Source organism: Hoplias malabaricus, chromosome 6, assembly GCF_029633855.1.
Source record: "Hoplias malabaricus isolate fHopMal1 chromosome 6, fHopMal1.hap1, whole genome shotgun sequence".
Lineage (NCBI taxonomy): Eukaryota > Metazoa > Chordata > Actinopteri > Characiformes > Erythrinidae > Hoplias > Hoplias malabaricus.
In genome coordinates this window covers 5,405,825-5,421,162 of record NC_089805.1, presented here as the reverse complement: position 1 = coordinate 5,421,162, position 15,338 = coordinate 5,405,825, and the positions used below count along the sequence as shown (strand labels likewise).

At 43.1% G+C, this 15,338-nt stretch overlaps 1 protein-coding gene across 2 annotated transcripts; it reads left to right on the top strand.

The window, feature by feature from the left end:
• Window positions 1-1,227: 1,227 nt before the first annotated feature.
• Window positions 1,228-14,808, top strand: LOC136699550 (cysteine protease atg4da-like). Of its 2 annotated transcripts, none has more exons than XM_066674344.1 (12): window positions 1,228-1,364; window positions 3,508-3,720; window positions 5,891-5,974; window positions 6,324-6,497; window positions 7,728-7,998; window positions 8,744-8,805; window positions 9,399-9,526; window positions 9,688-9,766; window positions 10,693-10,769; window positions 11,918-12,037; window positions 13,065-13,222; window positions 14,002-14,808. In XM_066674344.1, the coding sequence occupies exons 2-12, from the start codon at window positions 3,543-3,545 to the stop codon at window positions 14,090-14,092; spliced, it is 1,422 nt and encodes a 473-aa protein (XP_066530441.1). In that variant the 5' UTR covers window positions 1,228-1,364; window positions 3,508-3,542; the 3' UTR covers window positions 14,093-14,808. The 2 variants fall into 2 exon arrangements, with proteins under 2 accessions (XP_066530441.1, XP_066530440.1); XM_066674343.1 differs by having other exon boundaries at window positions 7,728-8,031.
• The last annotated feature ends 530 nt before the right edge of the window (window positions 14,809-15,338 follow it).

Genomic DNA, 15,338 nt, shown 5'->3' with positions numbered 1-15,338 from the left:
TGTTCTCCCTATGTCTTAAGCGCTTACAGATAATGAATGAATGAATGTGTAGTGTCACTTTAATGGCCCCTATCCAGAAGGATGCAAAGAGGATTCTTGGTGTGTACATATTGAAGAAAATAATCAGTAGAATCTTTTTTTTTTATATCTAAATGTGAGAGCTTATTCAGAGTGTAGGTTAAAGCCGTAAGTTCTTATCCCTTTTCTGTTTAATTAGAGTGGTGATAAACACAATATATACATCAATAATAATCCTATTCATTTAGTTTTTTCAGAATGAGTTTCTAACACCAGCAATATAGAAATCTAAAACTTGTTTGACCATGATTATTACTTATTAAATAAAGGCAGAATATTAGTGACACAAGGTTATTAATAAAAAACAGTAAATGAAACAGTCACTGCCGTCTTTTATATTACTTTATAATGTGTTATTACAAGTAGGGCATGACTTGAATCTCAGCCCTGGTCAATGTTAGCAGTTCACAAACTGCGTAAATAGGAAATTATTTTTATTAAAACATCCCTGAGGGCAAGGAGACGGCGGAACACTGTTGACCCACTGAGGGCAAAGTTGGAGGTCCACTAGTGCTTTGCACAGCGTTGTCTGGACGGACCACTGGTGATTAAACAGAATTTTAGACAAAGTGACACATTTTAGCACTTTTCCATTCACAGTCCAATTTACATTTTTTCCCTTCATTAGGTTTGTTTTGTTATTCTTTATAAATTAGATTAATAAATCATTTTAATCAGCACAGTGTCAATATTTTTAGCATTATCATACTCATATCTCTCATAGTTGGTAATATTTGTATTAGTGTGTTTTTCAAAATAAAAGTCTCTGTGAATGTAAAATCTGAGGAGATTATAAATGAGTCCTGTACAGGACAGTACAGCAGTGCTCTACAGTCAGTGGTGTGCCAGCCATTTTATGCCAGTGGACCGATATATTCTCGCTGTCTGGGATTTGAACAGGCCAGATTTAATTAATAAATTGTGAAAACCTCAACCATGACCCTCAAAAGTTACATAGTGCAGGTTCTGCCTTTCTGATCTGGAGTAGCGACGACAGAGGCTCTGTTCTCATCCTTACAGATCACTGGCGCATCACAATGACGTTGAAATTGCAATTATAAGATAAAACACTAGCTAAAGTTGCTTTAACATGACTTTAATTTTATAAAAATTGAAGTAGGGCTCGAGACCCTTAGCCAATCACCGCGCGGAGACGGTCGGCGTTGCCAAGGCAGGAGCTGGGTAAACAGGAAATGTAGTTTTAACAGCGTACACAACATGTTAATGAGTTAAAACGAGTTTCTTCGGTTCCTTCTCATGCTTTTATTCACACAGACGGCGGCTGGGTAAGCGCTTTAATAACACACCGACACAGGAAACCGAACACAGCACGAGCGCACGGACCGCAGCGCTGGCGTTAGCTTTAGCTTTAGCTTTGTAGTGAAGGCGAGTTTATGAGAAATAACCTTAAGATTAATGTGTACTGACAAGACGTTCGGTTAACGAACAAATTAAATTAACTGTGATGTTTTAGCAACAACAACTTACTAACAGACTTATGGGTTTTATTATGGTTGAGAGATATTATTATTGGACAGTCCTCCACAGTGGACACAGGTTCTCTATCACTGGCTAAAAAAGTATTCACAATAGCCCTCTTCTCAACCTGCTCCAGAGTGGTAAATGTTCTAAAAGAGTGGTGATATATTCATACTTTTGCAGCTTCACAAACACTAAAATACTTCTGGAAATATCACTGTACATTGGTCAAATTCATCAGACTACAATATGGTTTTATATTTTATATAAAAGACTCCTTGTCAGCTGCTACTGGTGGCAATGGTTTGAAATGGTGACAGTTCTGCTCTTGAACAAACACAAGCTTCAGTTGAGTCTGTTTTCACCTCATCCAGGAAGAGCTTTAGTTTCTGTCAGTTTGTGGTCATCAGAACGTTACATGCAGTACTTTCAGATGATGAGGTTTCTGCAGCATTAATAAGTACAGGGGTTGGGCAATGACACTGAAACACCTGGTTTTAGACCACAATAATTTATTAGTGTGGTGTAGGGCCTTCTTTTGCGGCCAATACAGCGTCAGTTCGTCTTGGGAATGACATATACACGTCCTGCACAGTGGTCAGAGGGATTTGAAGCCATTCTTCTTGCAGGATAGTGGCCAGGTCTCTACGTGATGCTGGTGGAGGAAAACGTTTCCTGACTCGCTCCTCCAAAACACCCCAAAGTGGCTCAATAATATTTAGATCTGGTGACTGTGCAGGCCATGGGAGATGTTCAACTTCACTTTCATGTTCATCAAACCAGTCTTTCACCAGTCTCGCTGTGTGTATTGGTGCATTGTCGTCCTGATACACGGCACCGCCTTCAGGACACAATGTTTGAACCATTGGATGCACATGGTCCTCCAGAATGGTTCGGTAGTCCTTGGCAGTGACACGCCCGTCTAGCACAAGTATTGGGCCAAGGGAACGCCATGATATGGCCGCCCAAACCATCACTGATCCATCACCATGCTTCACTCTGGGCATGCAACAGTCTGATGGTACGCTTCTTTGGGGCGTCTCCACACTGTAACTCTCCCGGATGTGGGGAAAACAGTAACTCGTCAGGGAACAAAACATGTTTCACATTGTCCACAGGCCAAGATTTGCGCTCCTTGCACCAGTGAAACCGACGTTTGGCGTTGGCATGAGTGACCATAGGTTTGGCTATAGCAGCCCGGCCGTGTGTATTGACCCTGTGGAGCTCCCGACGGACAGTTCTGGGGGAAACAGGAGAGCTGAGGTGCCGTGATTTGGGCAGCCGTGGTTTTATGTTTTTTGGATACAATCCGGGTCAGCACCCGAACATCCCTCTCAGACGGCGTCCTCTTGCGTCCACAGTGAATCCTGTTGGATGTGTTTGGTTCTTCTTGGTGGTACGCTGACGTTACCCTGGATACCGTGGCTCTTGTTACATCACAAAGACTTGCTGTCTTGGTCACAGATGCGCCAGCAAGACGTGCACCAACAATGTGTCCTCTTTTGAACTATGGTGTGTCACCCATAATGTTGTGTGCATTCCAATATTTTGAGCAAAACTGTGCTCTTACCCTCTGCTAATTAACCCTTCACACTCTGCTCTTACTGGTGCAATGTGCAGTTAATGAAGAGTGGCCACCAGGCTGGTCCAAGTTAGCCATGAAACCTCCCACACTCCCAAAATGACAGGTGTTTCAGTTCCATTGTCCAACCCCTGTATGTAATAATATAAAACTGTGGGACATTATTTAATTTATTTGTATGCATTCATAAGATCATCACTGACTTAAAGGTGGGGTTCCACTGCTCTACAGCCCAGTGCTGTTGGGTTTTATGTCCCTCTAGCTGTCACATGGCATCTCCAATGTTAAAAGTGAAAAAAAAGGTAAATGAAGGCATTGAGACATTATTATCTGATGCTGAGAGGTCAGGTTTGAACTCTGTATCTTAGGTTCGTGTGCTAGCGCTCAGCTGTGGGCCAACATCATGAGTGCTGGGTGTTCTGATGAAGCTGATCCACCAGATGATTTCGCATCATTCGAGGTTCTTTCAGACTCTGGATCATTTGAGATGAAAGAGTACACGCCAAACATGGAGGACACACAGGACAAAGCCAAGCTCAAACACAGGCTCATGTCTGCGTGGAATAACGTGAAATATGGAGGTATGTGAAATTTTGGGGGAGTTGTTGGTTTCACTAATTAGAAGGGGGTATCTGGATATTTTTGTGTGTATATTTTACATGGTTAAGAATGGCCCATGCCTTAATAACATTGCCAGCCCTGTCTCGTAGGGAGTACCAGTGTTTTTAGATAGCTCCTGTATGTTTTTAGCTCACTCTTCCACTAACTCTGTGCTTCTTGTTCACCAGGTTTGTGAAAGAGCTAAATTGATCAGAATCTTATGAGTGGTGTTATCCTTACCTGTCATAATTAAAGCAAGGGTACAAGTAATAGAGTTGGGTTAATCGTTTATTAGCTTAATACAGGGTGGGCCATTAATATGGATACAACTTAATAAAATGGGAATGGTTGGTGATAACCAAGTCGGCCATTTTGTATCCAACTTTTGTTGTTTCAATGGGCAGAGGGTCATGTGACACATCAAACCCATTGGGAATTTCACAAGAAAAACAATGGTGTGCTTGGTTTTAACGTAACTTTAATCATTCATGAGTTATTTACAAGTTTCTGTTCACTTATAAAATGTGTTCAAAGTGCTGCCCATTGTGTTGGATTGTCAATGCAACCCTCTTCTCCCACTCTCCACACACTGATAGCAACACCACAGGAGAAAGGCGAGCACAGGGTTCCAGTATCCGCAGTTTAAGGTGCTGCACATTGTGAAATTCCTAATAAGTTTGATGTGTCACATGACCCTGTTCCCATTGAAAAAACAAAAGTTGGATACAAAATGGCCATGGTCACCACCCATCTTGAAAAGTTTCCCCCCTCCTATACTAATGTGCCACAAACAGGAAGTTAATATCACCAACCATTCCCATTTTATTAAGGTGTATCCATATAAATGGCCCACCCTGTACATTTTATATATGTGATTGTTTTATTTTTTTTGTCAAGTGAGCTTATGAACTAATATGACACTGGTATTAGGAGTACAAATAAGTTTTAAAGCGTATTTCATTCATTCATTCATTATCTGTAAGCACTTATCCAGTTCAGGGTCGCAGTGGGTCCAGAGCCTACCCAGACTCACTTGGCACAAGGCAGGAACACACCCTGGAGTGGGCGCCAGTCCTTCACAGGACGACACACACCCACACATTTTTGAATCGTGGGAGGAAACCGGAGCACCCGGGGTAAACCCACAAAACTCCTCACAGACAGTCACCCGGAGGAAACCCACGCAGACACAGGGAGAACACACCACACTCCTCACAGACAGTCACCCGGAGGAAACCCATGCAGACATAGGGAGAACACACCACACTCCTCACAGACAGTCACCCGGAGGAAACCCACGCAGACACAGGGAGAACACACCACACTCCTCACAGACAGTCACCTGGAGGAAACCCACGCAGACACAGGGAGAACACACCACACTCCTCACAGACAGTCACCCGGAGGAAACCCACGCAGACACAGGGAGAACACACCACACTCCTCACAGACAGTCACCCGGAGGAAACCCACGCAGACACAGGGAGAACACACCACACTCCTCACAGACAGTCACCCGGAGGAAACCCACGCAGACACAGGGAGAACACACCACACTCCTCACAGACAGTCACCCGGAGGAAACCCACGCAGACACAGGGAGAACACACCACACTCCTCACAGACAGTCACCCGGAGCGGGACTTGAACCCACAACTTCCAGGCCCCTGGAGCTGTGTTAATGAAACACTACCGTGCCGCCCACTCTACTCACTTAATTTGGACAATATTTTGTTGAATAAAATAACAGTTGTCATTTATAATACCATGTAACATTTCCCATATCATGACAAAAGCATTTTGAATTACAGTTATATGTTACACAACAAAAACATTAAAACGTATTTGTACTCCAAATCCATACAAAAAAACGTATTTTATTGATTATAGTTGATCCAGATGGTCCCGTGCAATATTGTGATGCAATGTACATCTGTACTAAAAGATCGTAGTCATATTACGCTAGTTCCTTTTGACCCTATTTGTAAATCAGTGCAACAACAGTGACCTTTGAACACCAACGTGACAAGACAGCTCCGCTATGACTTCATACAGTGTTTTGCTGAGTTCTAACGGCACAAATGCTGTTATATCAGTTACTGAATCAAGACTTTCACATTTCTGAATTACACCTTCTGTGTTTGTCCGCAGGCTGGTCACTGAAATCTAAGCCTCGTCTCAGTAAAAGCTCTCCTGTTTGTCTGCTGGGGCACACACATCAGCTCGGCTCTGAAGGTATGATGTCAGTACAGTGTTTAGAGCCAGTGTTGGACCAGCAGTGTTACCATTGCTAATGTAGTCATGGTACACATTAAACTGTGGAGTAGACTGAATCAGGACCTGAAAATGAGGAAATAATAGCATTCTGGATATTATAATTTTAGCTAAATTAATATTGTTTATATTTGTTCACTCCCTTTTTTTCATTTGAGCATTTGACTCGTTTGTTTAGGCATAGGCCAATCTGTATTTAGCTGCAGGGGTTTATAGATCAGTGGAAAATTCTCATAATAATGGTATTGCAAATGTGTGTGTGTGTGTGTGTCTGTGCCTGTTCACACATGCATGAAATTTGGCGCACCAGACGAGCGAAAACAGTTTCGGCAGGCGTTCTCCTCTCTCCTGTGGCTGACATATAGAAAAGGTTTTGTTCCTCTGGGCAGCTCCTCCCTCACCTCGGACTGTGGCTGGGGCTGTATGCTGCGTACTGCACAGATGCTCCTCGCACAAGGGCTGTTTTTGCACCTGATACCAGAGGGTATATACACACACACACACATACACTCATACACATACGAGGCTGTGGAAAAAATCTTACATTTCCATTTTTTAATTTTTCAATATTATTTGAACCTAGACACTGTAGGAACAGTTGTCAATAAATGGACAAAAGATTGCTGCAAAAACTCCTTACATTAGCTTACAGTAAAATAATAATAATAATAATAATAATAATTACATTTACCCCATACAGCTCTAGGGTCTAGGGTGGTGGGTTTAAACCTCAGGTCCCTGGCTGTGAGGAGTTAGGTGTGTTTTCCCAGTGGGTGCAATGCAGGAACATACCCTGGAGGGGGCGCCAGTCCTTCACACGGCGACACACACTCACACCTTGGGACACTTTTGAGTCATCAATCCACCTATCAATGGGTGTTTTTGGACTGTGGGCGGAAACCGGAGCACCCGGAGGAAACCCACGCAGACACAGAGAGAACACACCACACTCCTCACAGACAGTCACCCGGAGGAAACCCACGCAGACACAGGGCGAACACACCACGCTCCTCACAGACAGTCACCCGGAGAAAACCCACGCAGACACAGAGAGAACACACCACGCTCCTCACAGACAGTCACCCGGAGGAAACCCACGCAGACACAGGGCGAACACACCACGCTCCTCACAGACAGTCACCCGGAGAAAACCCACGCAGACACAGAGAGAACACACCACGCTCCTCACAGACAGTCACCCGGAGGAAACACACGCAGACACAGGGAGAACACCACGCTCCTCACAGACAGTCACCCGGAGGAAACCCACGCAGACACAGAGAGAACACACCACACTCCTCACAGACAGTCACCCGGAGGAAACCCACGCAGACACAGAGAGAACACACCACACTCCTCACAGACAGTCACCCGGAGGAAACCCACGCAGACACAGAGAGAACACACCACGCTCCTCACAGACAGTCACCCGGAGGAAACCCACGCAGACACAGGGAGAACACACCACGCTCCTCACAGACAGTCACCCGGAGGAAACCCACGCAGACACAGGGAGAACACACCACACTCCTCACAGACAGTCACCCGGAGGAAACCCACACGGACACAGGGAGAACACACCACACTCCTCACAGACAGTCACCCGGAGCGGGACTTGAACCCACAACCTCCAGGTCCCTTTGACTGTGACACCAACATGCTGCCCTTGTTTATTCACTGTATGTGTAATATCCTCCACTCCTTCTCTCCTCAGGCTGGACCTGGCAGGGTGCTCATCATCAAACCAAAGATGACCTGGAGGTTAAGTCTCCACAGAATTTTAAGCTGGGGTCTGTATGGATGAGTAACGAGGGTAGACCGAGGAGACGCCGCAGTGAGGGCAATGTGCTGGACAATGGCGAGGACAGAAAGGAGAGTAAGCACAGAGAGCTGGTGGCATGGTTCGGGGACACACCCTCCGCACAATTCGGCATCCATCAGCTGGTAGAACTGGGGAGAGCCTTGGGGAAACAGGCAGGAGACTGGTATGGTCCATCCATCGCAGCACACATACTCCGGTACCAGAAATTCACATAATCTTTTCTTGTACTCTCTTATGAATGCAGTTACAGTACCATTGAAGTATTGAACTCTGCCATTGTACAACTGTGTGCAAATGTTGAGTGAATTACATCTGCTTTAAAGAAAACATAATACCCCTTTCCCACAAGGTAACACATCTCCCTGGGGCCTAAACGAAATGTCTGGAACATGTTTTGGTCAAAATCCCACAAGGATCAAACACCACAGCACTGTCTATACAGCCCTGTTTTCAGCTCCTGTTTCTGAGAATGAGCCTCATGTAGTTCACACAAACCTCAGCGCAGTAAGAAGCGAGATGCTGAAGCTCTGGTTTTGAGCCATTTCACTTGTTCTCCATTCTTGTTTCTGTGGTTTTGCTTGGTACCTTTATTTAGACACGATTGTTGTGTTTGTTTTGCTCCGTTATCCTCGTCTATGTGCTTTTACCTAAACGTGCGTCCAGTCCTGTGATTTGAGATTCCATGTTTTCTGACTTAAACCACAAATATAGGAGTGGGGGGTCTTCTTTTACAGCCCATCATTACTGGGCTGTGGAACTGTGTTCTCTGGAGTGATGGAACTCTACCCAGTACTCATCCCATATCACTGCTTAACCATTAATGTCCTCATGACTGAATGCTATTTAATCCTCACAGAAATGTTCCAGCAACTAATGTACATTCTTATTTATCTTTGTGTGTTTTGCAGTAAAGCTGTAGAAGCATCAAAAGTTGATAATCTGTCTGTGTATGTAGCTCAGGACTGCACAGGTGAGTGATTCTGCCATTGTTTTATTTTACACTTTTACTGTGGCCTCTGTTCTTTCATGTACATTGTTATCTTTACCTTCTGATCTAACAACAAACATTTTATGATGCCTCACAGCTCTCTCTCTCTCTTTCTGTCTCTGTGTCTCTCTTTCTCTCTTTCTGTCTCTGTTTCTCTCTTTCTCTCTTTCTGTCTCTGTTTCTCTCTTTCTGTCTCTGTTTCTCTCTTTCTCTCTCTCTGTCTCTGTTTCTCTCTCTCTCTCTCTCTGTCTCTGTTTCTCTTTCTCTTTCTGTCTCTGTTTCTCTCTCTTTCTCTCTTTCTGTCTCTGTTTCTCTCTCTCTTTCTGTCTCTGTTTCTCTCTCTCTTTCTCTCTTTCTGTCTCTGTTTCTCTCTCTTTCTGTCTCTCTTTCTGTCTCTGTTTCTCTCTCTCTCTCTCTCTCTCTCTCTCTCTCTCTTTCTCTCTCTCTCTCTCTCTGTTTCTCTCTCTCTCTGTTTCTCTCTCTCTCTCTCTCTCTCTGTTTCTGTCTCTCTCTCTCTCTCTCTCTCTCTCTCTGTTTCTGTCTCTCTCTCTCTGTTTCTCTCTCTCTCTCTGTAGTGTATGTAGGAGATGTATTGAAGCTGTTTGAGGATTCTCAGTCTGAGTGTAATAAGTCTGTTATTATCCTGGTGCCAGTGAGACTCGGTGGACATGCACTCAATCCCGCTTATGTGGAATGTGTGAAGGTATGACCTGATAAACTCACACAAGGGCTCAAATCTGTCTGACTCTTACATATCGTTTGGTGATTGAAGGAGCAGTGCTTCCCCTCAGTTACATTATGTCCTACTTTGTAAGGCTTATTACAATCCGACATTTTTACTTTTTGCTCTGCTCTAATTTTTAGAAACTACTTCAGCTGAATTGCTGCATTGGAATCATGGGAGGAAAGCCAAAGCATTCGTTGTATTTTGTTGGGTTCCAAGGTGAGGGTGAGCTGCCATAGTTCATATATTTTATGTATTTTTTTTTTTACACATATATTCAGTCATTCATTCATTGTCTGTAAGCGCTTATCCAGTTCAGGGTCGCGGTGGGTCCGGAGTCTACCCAGATTTACTGTGCGTAAGGCAGGAACATCTCTGGAGGGGGCGCCAGTCCTTCACAGGGCGACACACACTCTCACACTTATGGACACTAGGTCGCCAGTCAACCTACCAACGTGTGTTTTTGGACCGTAGGAACAAAAAACCGGAGCACCCGGAGGAAACCCACGCGGACACGGGGAGAACACACCACACCCCTCACAGTCAGTCACCCGGAGGAAACCCACGCAAACACAGGGAGAACACACCACACTCCTCACAGACAGTCACCCGGAGGAAACCCATGCAGACACAGGGAGAACACACCACACTCCTCACAGACAGTCACCCGGAGGAAACCCATGCAGACACAGGGAGAACACACCACACTCCTCACAGACAGTCACCCGGAGGAAACCCATGCAGACACAGGGAGAACACACCACACTCCTCACAGACAGTCACCCGGAGGAAACCCATGCAGACACAGGGAGAACACACCACACTCCTCACAGACATTCACCCGGAGGAAACCCACGCAGACACAGGGAGAACACACCACACTCCTCACAGACATTCACCCGGAGGAAACCCACGCAGACACAGGGAGAACACACCACACTCCTCACAGACATTCACCCGGAGGAAACCCACGCAAACACAGGGAGAACACACCACACTCCTCACAGACAGTCACCCGGAGGAAACCCATGCGGACACAGGGAGAACACACCACACTCCTCACAGACAGTCACCCGAATGGCACTGTTTAAAGATTAGAGTTGATCATCTTGATTAATATGTGCAATCATTCTCTTATTTTGTAGATGACAAGCTGCTGTATCTAGATCCACATTTATCTCAGTCTGCTGTAGATGTCAGTCAGGACAACTTCCCTTTGGAGGTATGGAGAAACAACACTTTACAAAAGCAGAAGGGTTGAACATAATTGCTTAGTCATCCTAATATTTTAAAAGCCTTTATTGCATTATATATAATGTGTTATAATGCTTTTAGATGGCATATGTGATCTAAGCGATGATTTATCTGATCTGTCCTATATTCACCTGAATAACAATAGATAATGAATAAAATATATAACAATGGATCTCCATCATACACATACTTTATTGGTCAGAGATTTCCCCCACATTTATAATGCTGTGCCGAAGGCAGAAACCATCTTTCCTACGATTTCCAGTCAGAACAGGTGTAATGTACAAGTTCTTCATGTTCAGGACATTTTTCTGAGAAGATTAGACAAAATTTACAGGGTGGGCCGTTTATATGGATACACCTTAATAAAATGGGAATGGTTGGTGATATTAACTTCCTGTTTGTGGCACATTAGTATATGGGAGGGGGGAAACTTTTCAAGATGGGTGGTGACCATGGTGGCCATTTTGAAGTCGGCCATTTTGGATCCAACTTTTGTTTTTTCAATGGGCAGAGGGTCATGTGACACATCAAACACATTTGGAATTTCACAAGAAAAACAACGGTGTGCTTGGTTTTAACGTAACTTTATTCTTTTATGAGTTATTTACAAGTTTCTGACCACTTATAAAATGTATTCAAAGTGCTGTAGTTCACTTGCATAAGGATAGACGGAAAGCCACAGGAAAGTAAATGAAGTAGCAGGAGTTTCCAAAAGTGGAGTTTCAACAGTTGTTAATGTAATTGAGAACATATAAAACTCTACTTTTACTTTAAATCTGAAAAAACTCCAAGTTTCTGTTTATCCTTCATTTGTGAGAAGACAATCCCACACTATGGGTCAGGAGAGAGATGCAGCTGTCAAGATGCTGTTACAAAAAAAGGGGTTAATTAGAAAATTAGACAAAGAACACCTGATATAGAACACAAAATCTGGGATATAGTTTTATGGATTGTAATTAGTGAAAGAAAGATTAGCAGTAAAATTTTAGGTTTTTAGAGAGTAAAACTCAATAAACGCTAAATAAATCTATGACTACTTCTTTATCAGTGTTTCTGTATCATTTTCGGTGTCTTAATTTAAGTGTTATCAGTGTCTTCCTTCTGTGTCTGCAGTCGTTCCATTGCAAGGCCACAAGGAAGATGTCCTTCCAGCGTATGGACCCCAGCTGCACTCTGGGATTCTACACTAAGAACAGGAAGGGCTTTGACACCCTTCGTGCTAACATCACTATGGTAGGAGAACCAGAGTGCACAGCAAGGGGAGTGTATTATGAGTTTAATGCTGGCTTGGTTTACGAATTAATGCCATTGAAAGTTTAAGGTCATTGAATATCATTTATTCATTATCTGTAACCCTTATCCAGTTCAGGGTCACGGTGGGTCCAGAGCCTACCTGGAATCATTGGGCACAAGGCAGGAATACACCCTGGAGGGGCCGCCAGTCCTTCACAGGGCAACACAGACACACACACACTTACACCTACGGACACTACTGAGTCGCCAATCCGCCTACCCACGTGTGTTTTTGGACTGTGGGAGAAAACCAGAGCACCCGGAGGAAACCCACGCAGAAACAGGGAGAACACAACACACTCCTCACAGACAGTCACCCGGAGGAAACCCACGCAGACACAGGGAGAACACACCACACTCCTCACAGACAGTCACCCGGAGGAAACCCACACAGACACAGGGAGAACACACCACACTCCTCACAGACAGTCACCCGGAGCGGGAATCGAACCCACAACCTCCAGGTCCCTGGAGCTGTGTGACTGCGACACTAACCTGCTGCACCACCGTGCCGCCCTTCATTGAATATCAATGCATTATAAACTTAAGAATATCATCATGTTCTAATGAATGTAGCACTACGGCCTACAACGCTTTCACTGTCACATTCTCCAGCACATAACAGCTCTTTCCAATTAAGGGTTGAGAATGAGACACCTGTAAATGCTAGCAGTGTTTCTGAATGCACTGAACTGGTGCATGTGTCTTATCAGTTCTTTTTCTGAAGCCAGTTACCAGTTTTAAAATGGGTCTGTAAGAGGAATGTTTAATGGCTGTTCCTTTGTTTGAGACCTGTCATGCTGGTAGTGCTAGAATTACCTGTCTTACTGTTGACAAACTAATATTATATGATGAACACAGACTTAAACACATCTTATGTTTTAATTAAAAGAAACCATATTTATATTAGACTTAGTTTAAACAATTATCTGCAACTAAACTACACCATTCCTTCTCTCTGCCCCAGGCTTTGACCTCATCTGTCGACATGTACCCAATCTTCACCTTTGTGGAAGGCAGTGGTCTGGAAGAGCAGGAGGACTGGGGATTGACCTCTGACCCAGTAGCGTGCGACACCGCCAAAGCTAAAGCAAGACGGAGAACTAAACCCAGCAGCACAGATGAGTTTGTGCTTCTCTGACGACTAAAGTCAATATTTATTTTATGAACAAGTTGATAGCTTCGGGTTGATCATCTACACTTCACCAGTTTTATGCTAGTATTTATTTGATAGCTAATATTTCAGGGTATTATATTAGTCATAAACATTTTTCCAACTGCTCTAAATGCTTTAGAAAGCTCTCTCCTATCTCCCGGGTCCAGACTGGTCTCCTAATCCCTCACCTCTTTACCTAGAGGACTTTTAGAAATGTTTTATTTATTATTATTATTAATTTTATTTTGTGAGGGGAGAAGGTTGGTGTTCTGTCCTTTGGACTTTAGCTCCCTAGCGTTCCTTTTAAGCTCAGGCTTTGCAAGCCTTTGTGTTATCTTCGGAATTTCACATAGTTTGTTCCCACCAAATTTCTCAAGGTTGTGGCTGTGAGACGTCACACACTGGGAACTGTAAGAAAGAGCCGTAGCACTGTGCACAAGGGTTATAAATGGCTACTGGGCTTTTGACTGGCTGTTGAACACATATTTTATATGATAAAATATTTTTGAATATTTTAGATTAGCACTTAGACCTCAGTCATGTTCATTATCACAAATATTTACTATAGTTACTGTACTGACACGGACAAAATGGACAATTTTCTGTGAGCAATACTGTGTTGATTTAGGTTTAAGTTGTTAGCGCTACCTCTTGCAAGTCATAATTTCCCCTTTCACTTTCCCTAGGTGTAGTCAGTTAGCCACGGTTATTTTGGTGTCCAAATTTGGCTTTTGCTTTTTTTTAATAGACGTTTCACGCAGCTCCTTCCAGCGGCATGGCGGTTGTTTTCCCGTACTCTTCAGGTCATTGGCTTGTTCAGCCTTCGTGTCCAAACATGAGGTTTTATCTTCTCCAGAGTCTTAACAGTGTTCGTCCTCGCAGCTTAAAGCGAAGCAACAGCAGGCTGCTCTGTGACCTCAGGAAAGGTCACAATGGCTGTACAACCCCCAGCCAGCATTCATCCCGCTGCAGTTTGGAAGGCATTTAAATGTTGAGATTAATTGCTACGTGATGGATTCAAGCTCCACTCACCGAAGTAAAATGAAAATAAAATCACTCATAAAATGCTAATGTCACCATTGCCCATACTACGTATAAATAACTATGTATTTGGAAAATAATTTCATATTTAAAAATGGAGCGCTCAGACAGATGTGCACTATTGTTTTTCTTTGGTTGAATGGGCCAGTGTTGTCTAAGGTTTATCGAGTTTCACAACAGTTGCTATGAGAGTAAGGGCAGTGAGGAAGGCTATTAGTAAAGCATTAATTTGTCTTAATGTAGTGCAGGATGTACACATTTTAATAGTAAACTATGGCCTGATTTTGGATGACCCCACATTACTTTAGTTAATTTTATTGCTCTTATGAGTCCGATTCTCCTCACCAGCTCACACGGTCCAGTCGAGTGTGATGGAGCAGAACCAACGCTGCACTGTAGAATTGGAGGAATCCTGATGCAGTTTTGCACTATAACTGAAACATAACGACCATTGATTGTTTTCCTGGAGAAAGTGGGTCGTAGATGGTGTATATGCTCAGTGTTTTTTTTGTTTTTTTTAAATAAATACTTCTTATTTTTTATGGTTCTGACTTTTTGCTTGCCATTTTAATGAGGTTCATAGTTGTGGATCATTTATATCAAGACTGAACATATTGTATGTACTTTATTTTTTGTAAATAAATTTAAACCAATAATTTTAAAATTAAATAAAAACGAATATAACTTTTTAAAATACAGTATCGTGTGTATCGTTCTTGACTGGCTGAAAGGGCAGAACAGGATTTTTTCTCATCTGAAAAACTGATTTATACACTGTAAAACATTTCTTGTAAATTTTACAGTAAAATACTGGCAGCAGAGTTCCCAGGCATTTACCGTATTTTTACAGGAACACTACTGTATTTCAAATTTACAGCGTATTACTGTAATTGAATAATACAATAAATTACTGTAAATACTGCGATTTACAGGAAAACACTGGCAGCAGAGTTCCCAGACCTTTACCGTATTTTTACAGGAACACTACTGTATTTCAAATTTACAGCGTATTACTGTAATTGAATAATACAATAATTTACTGTA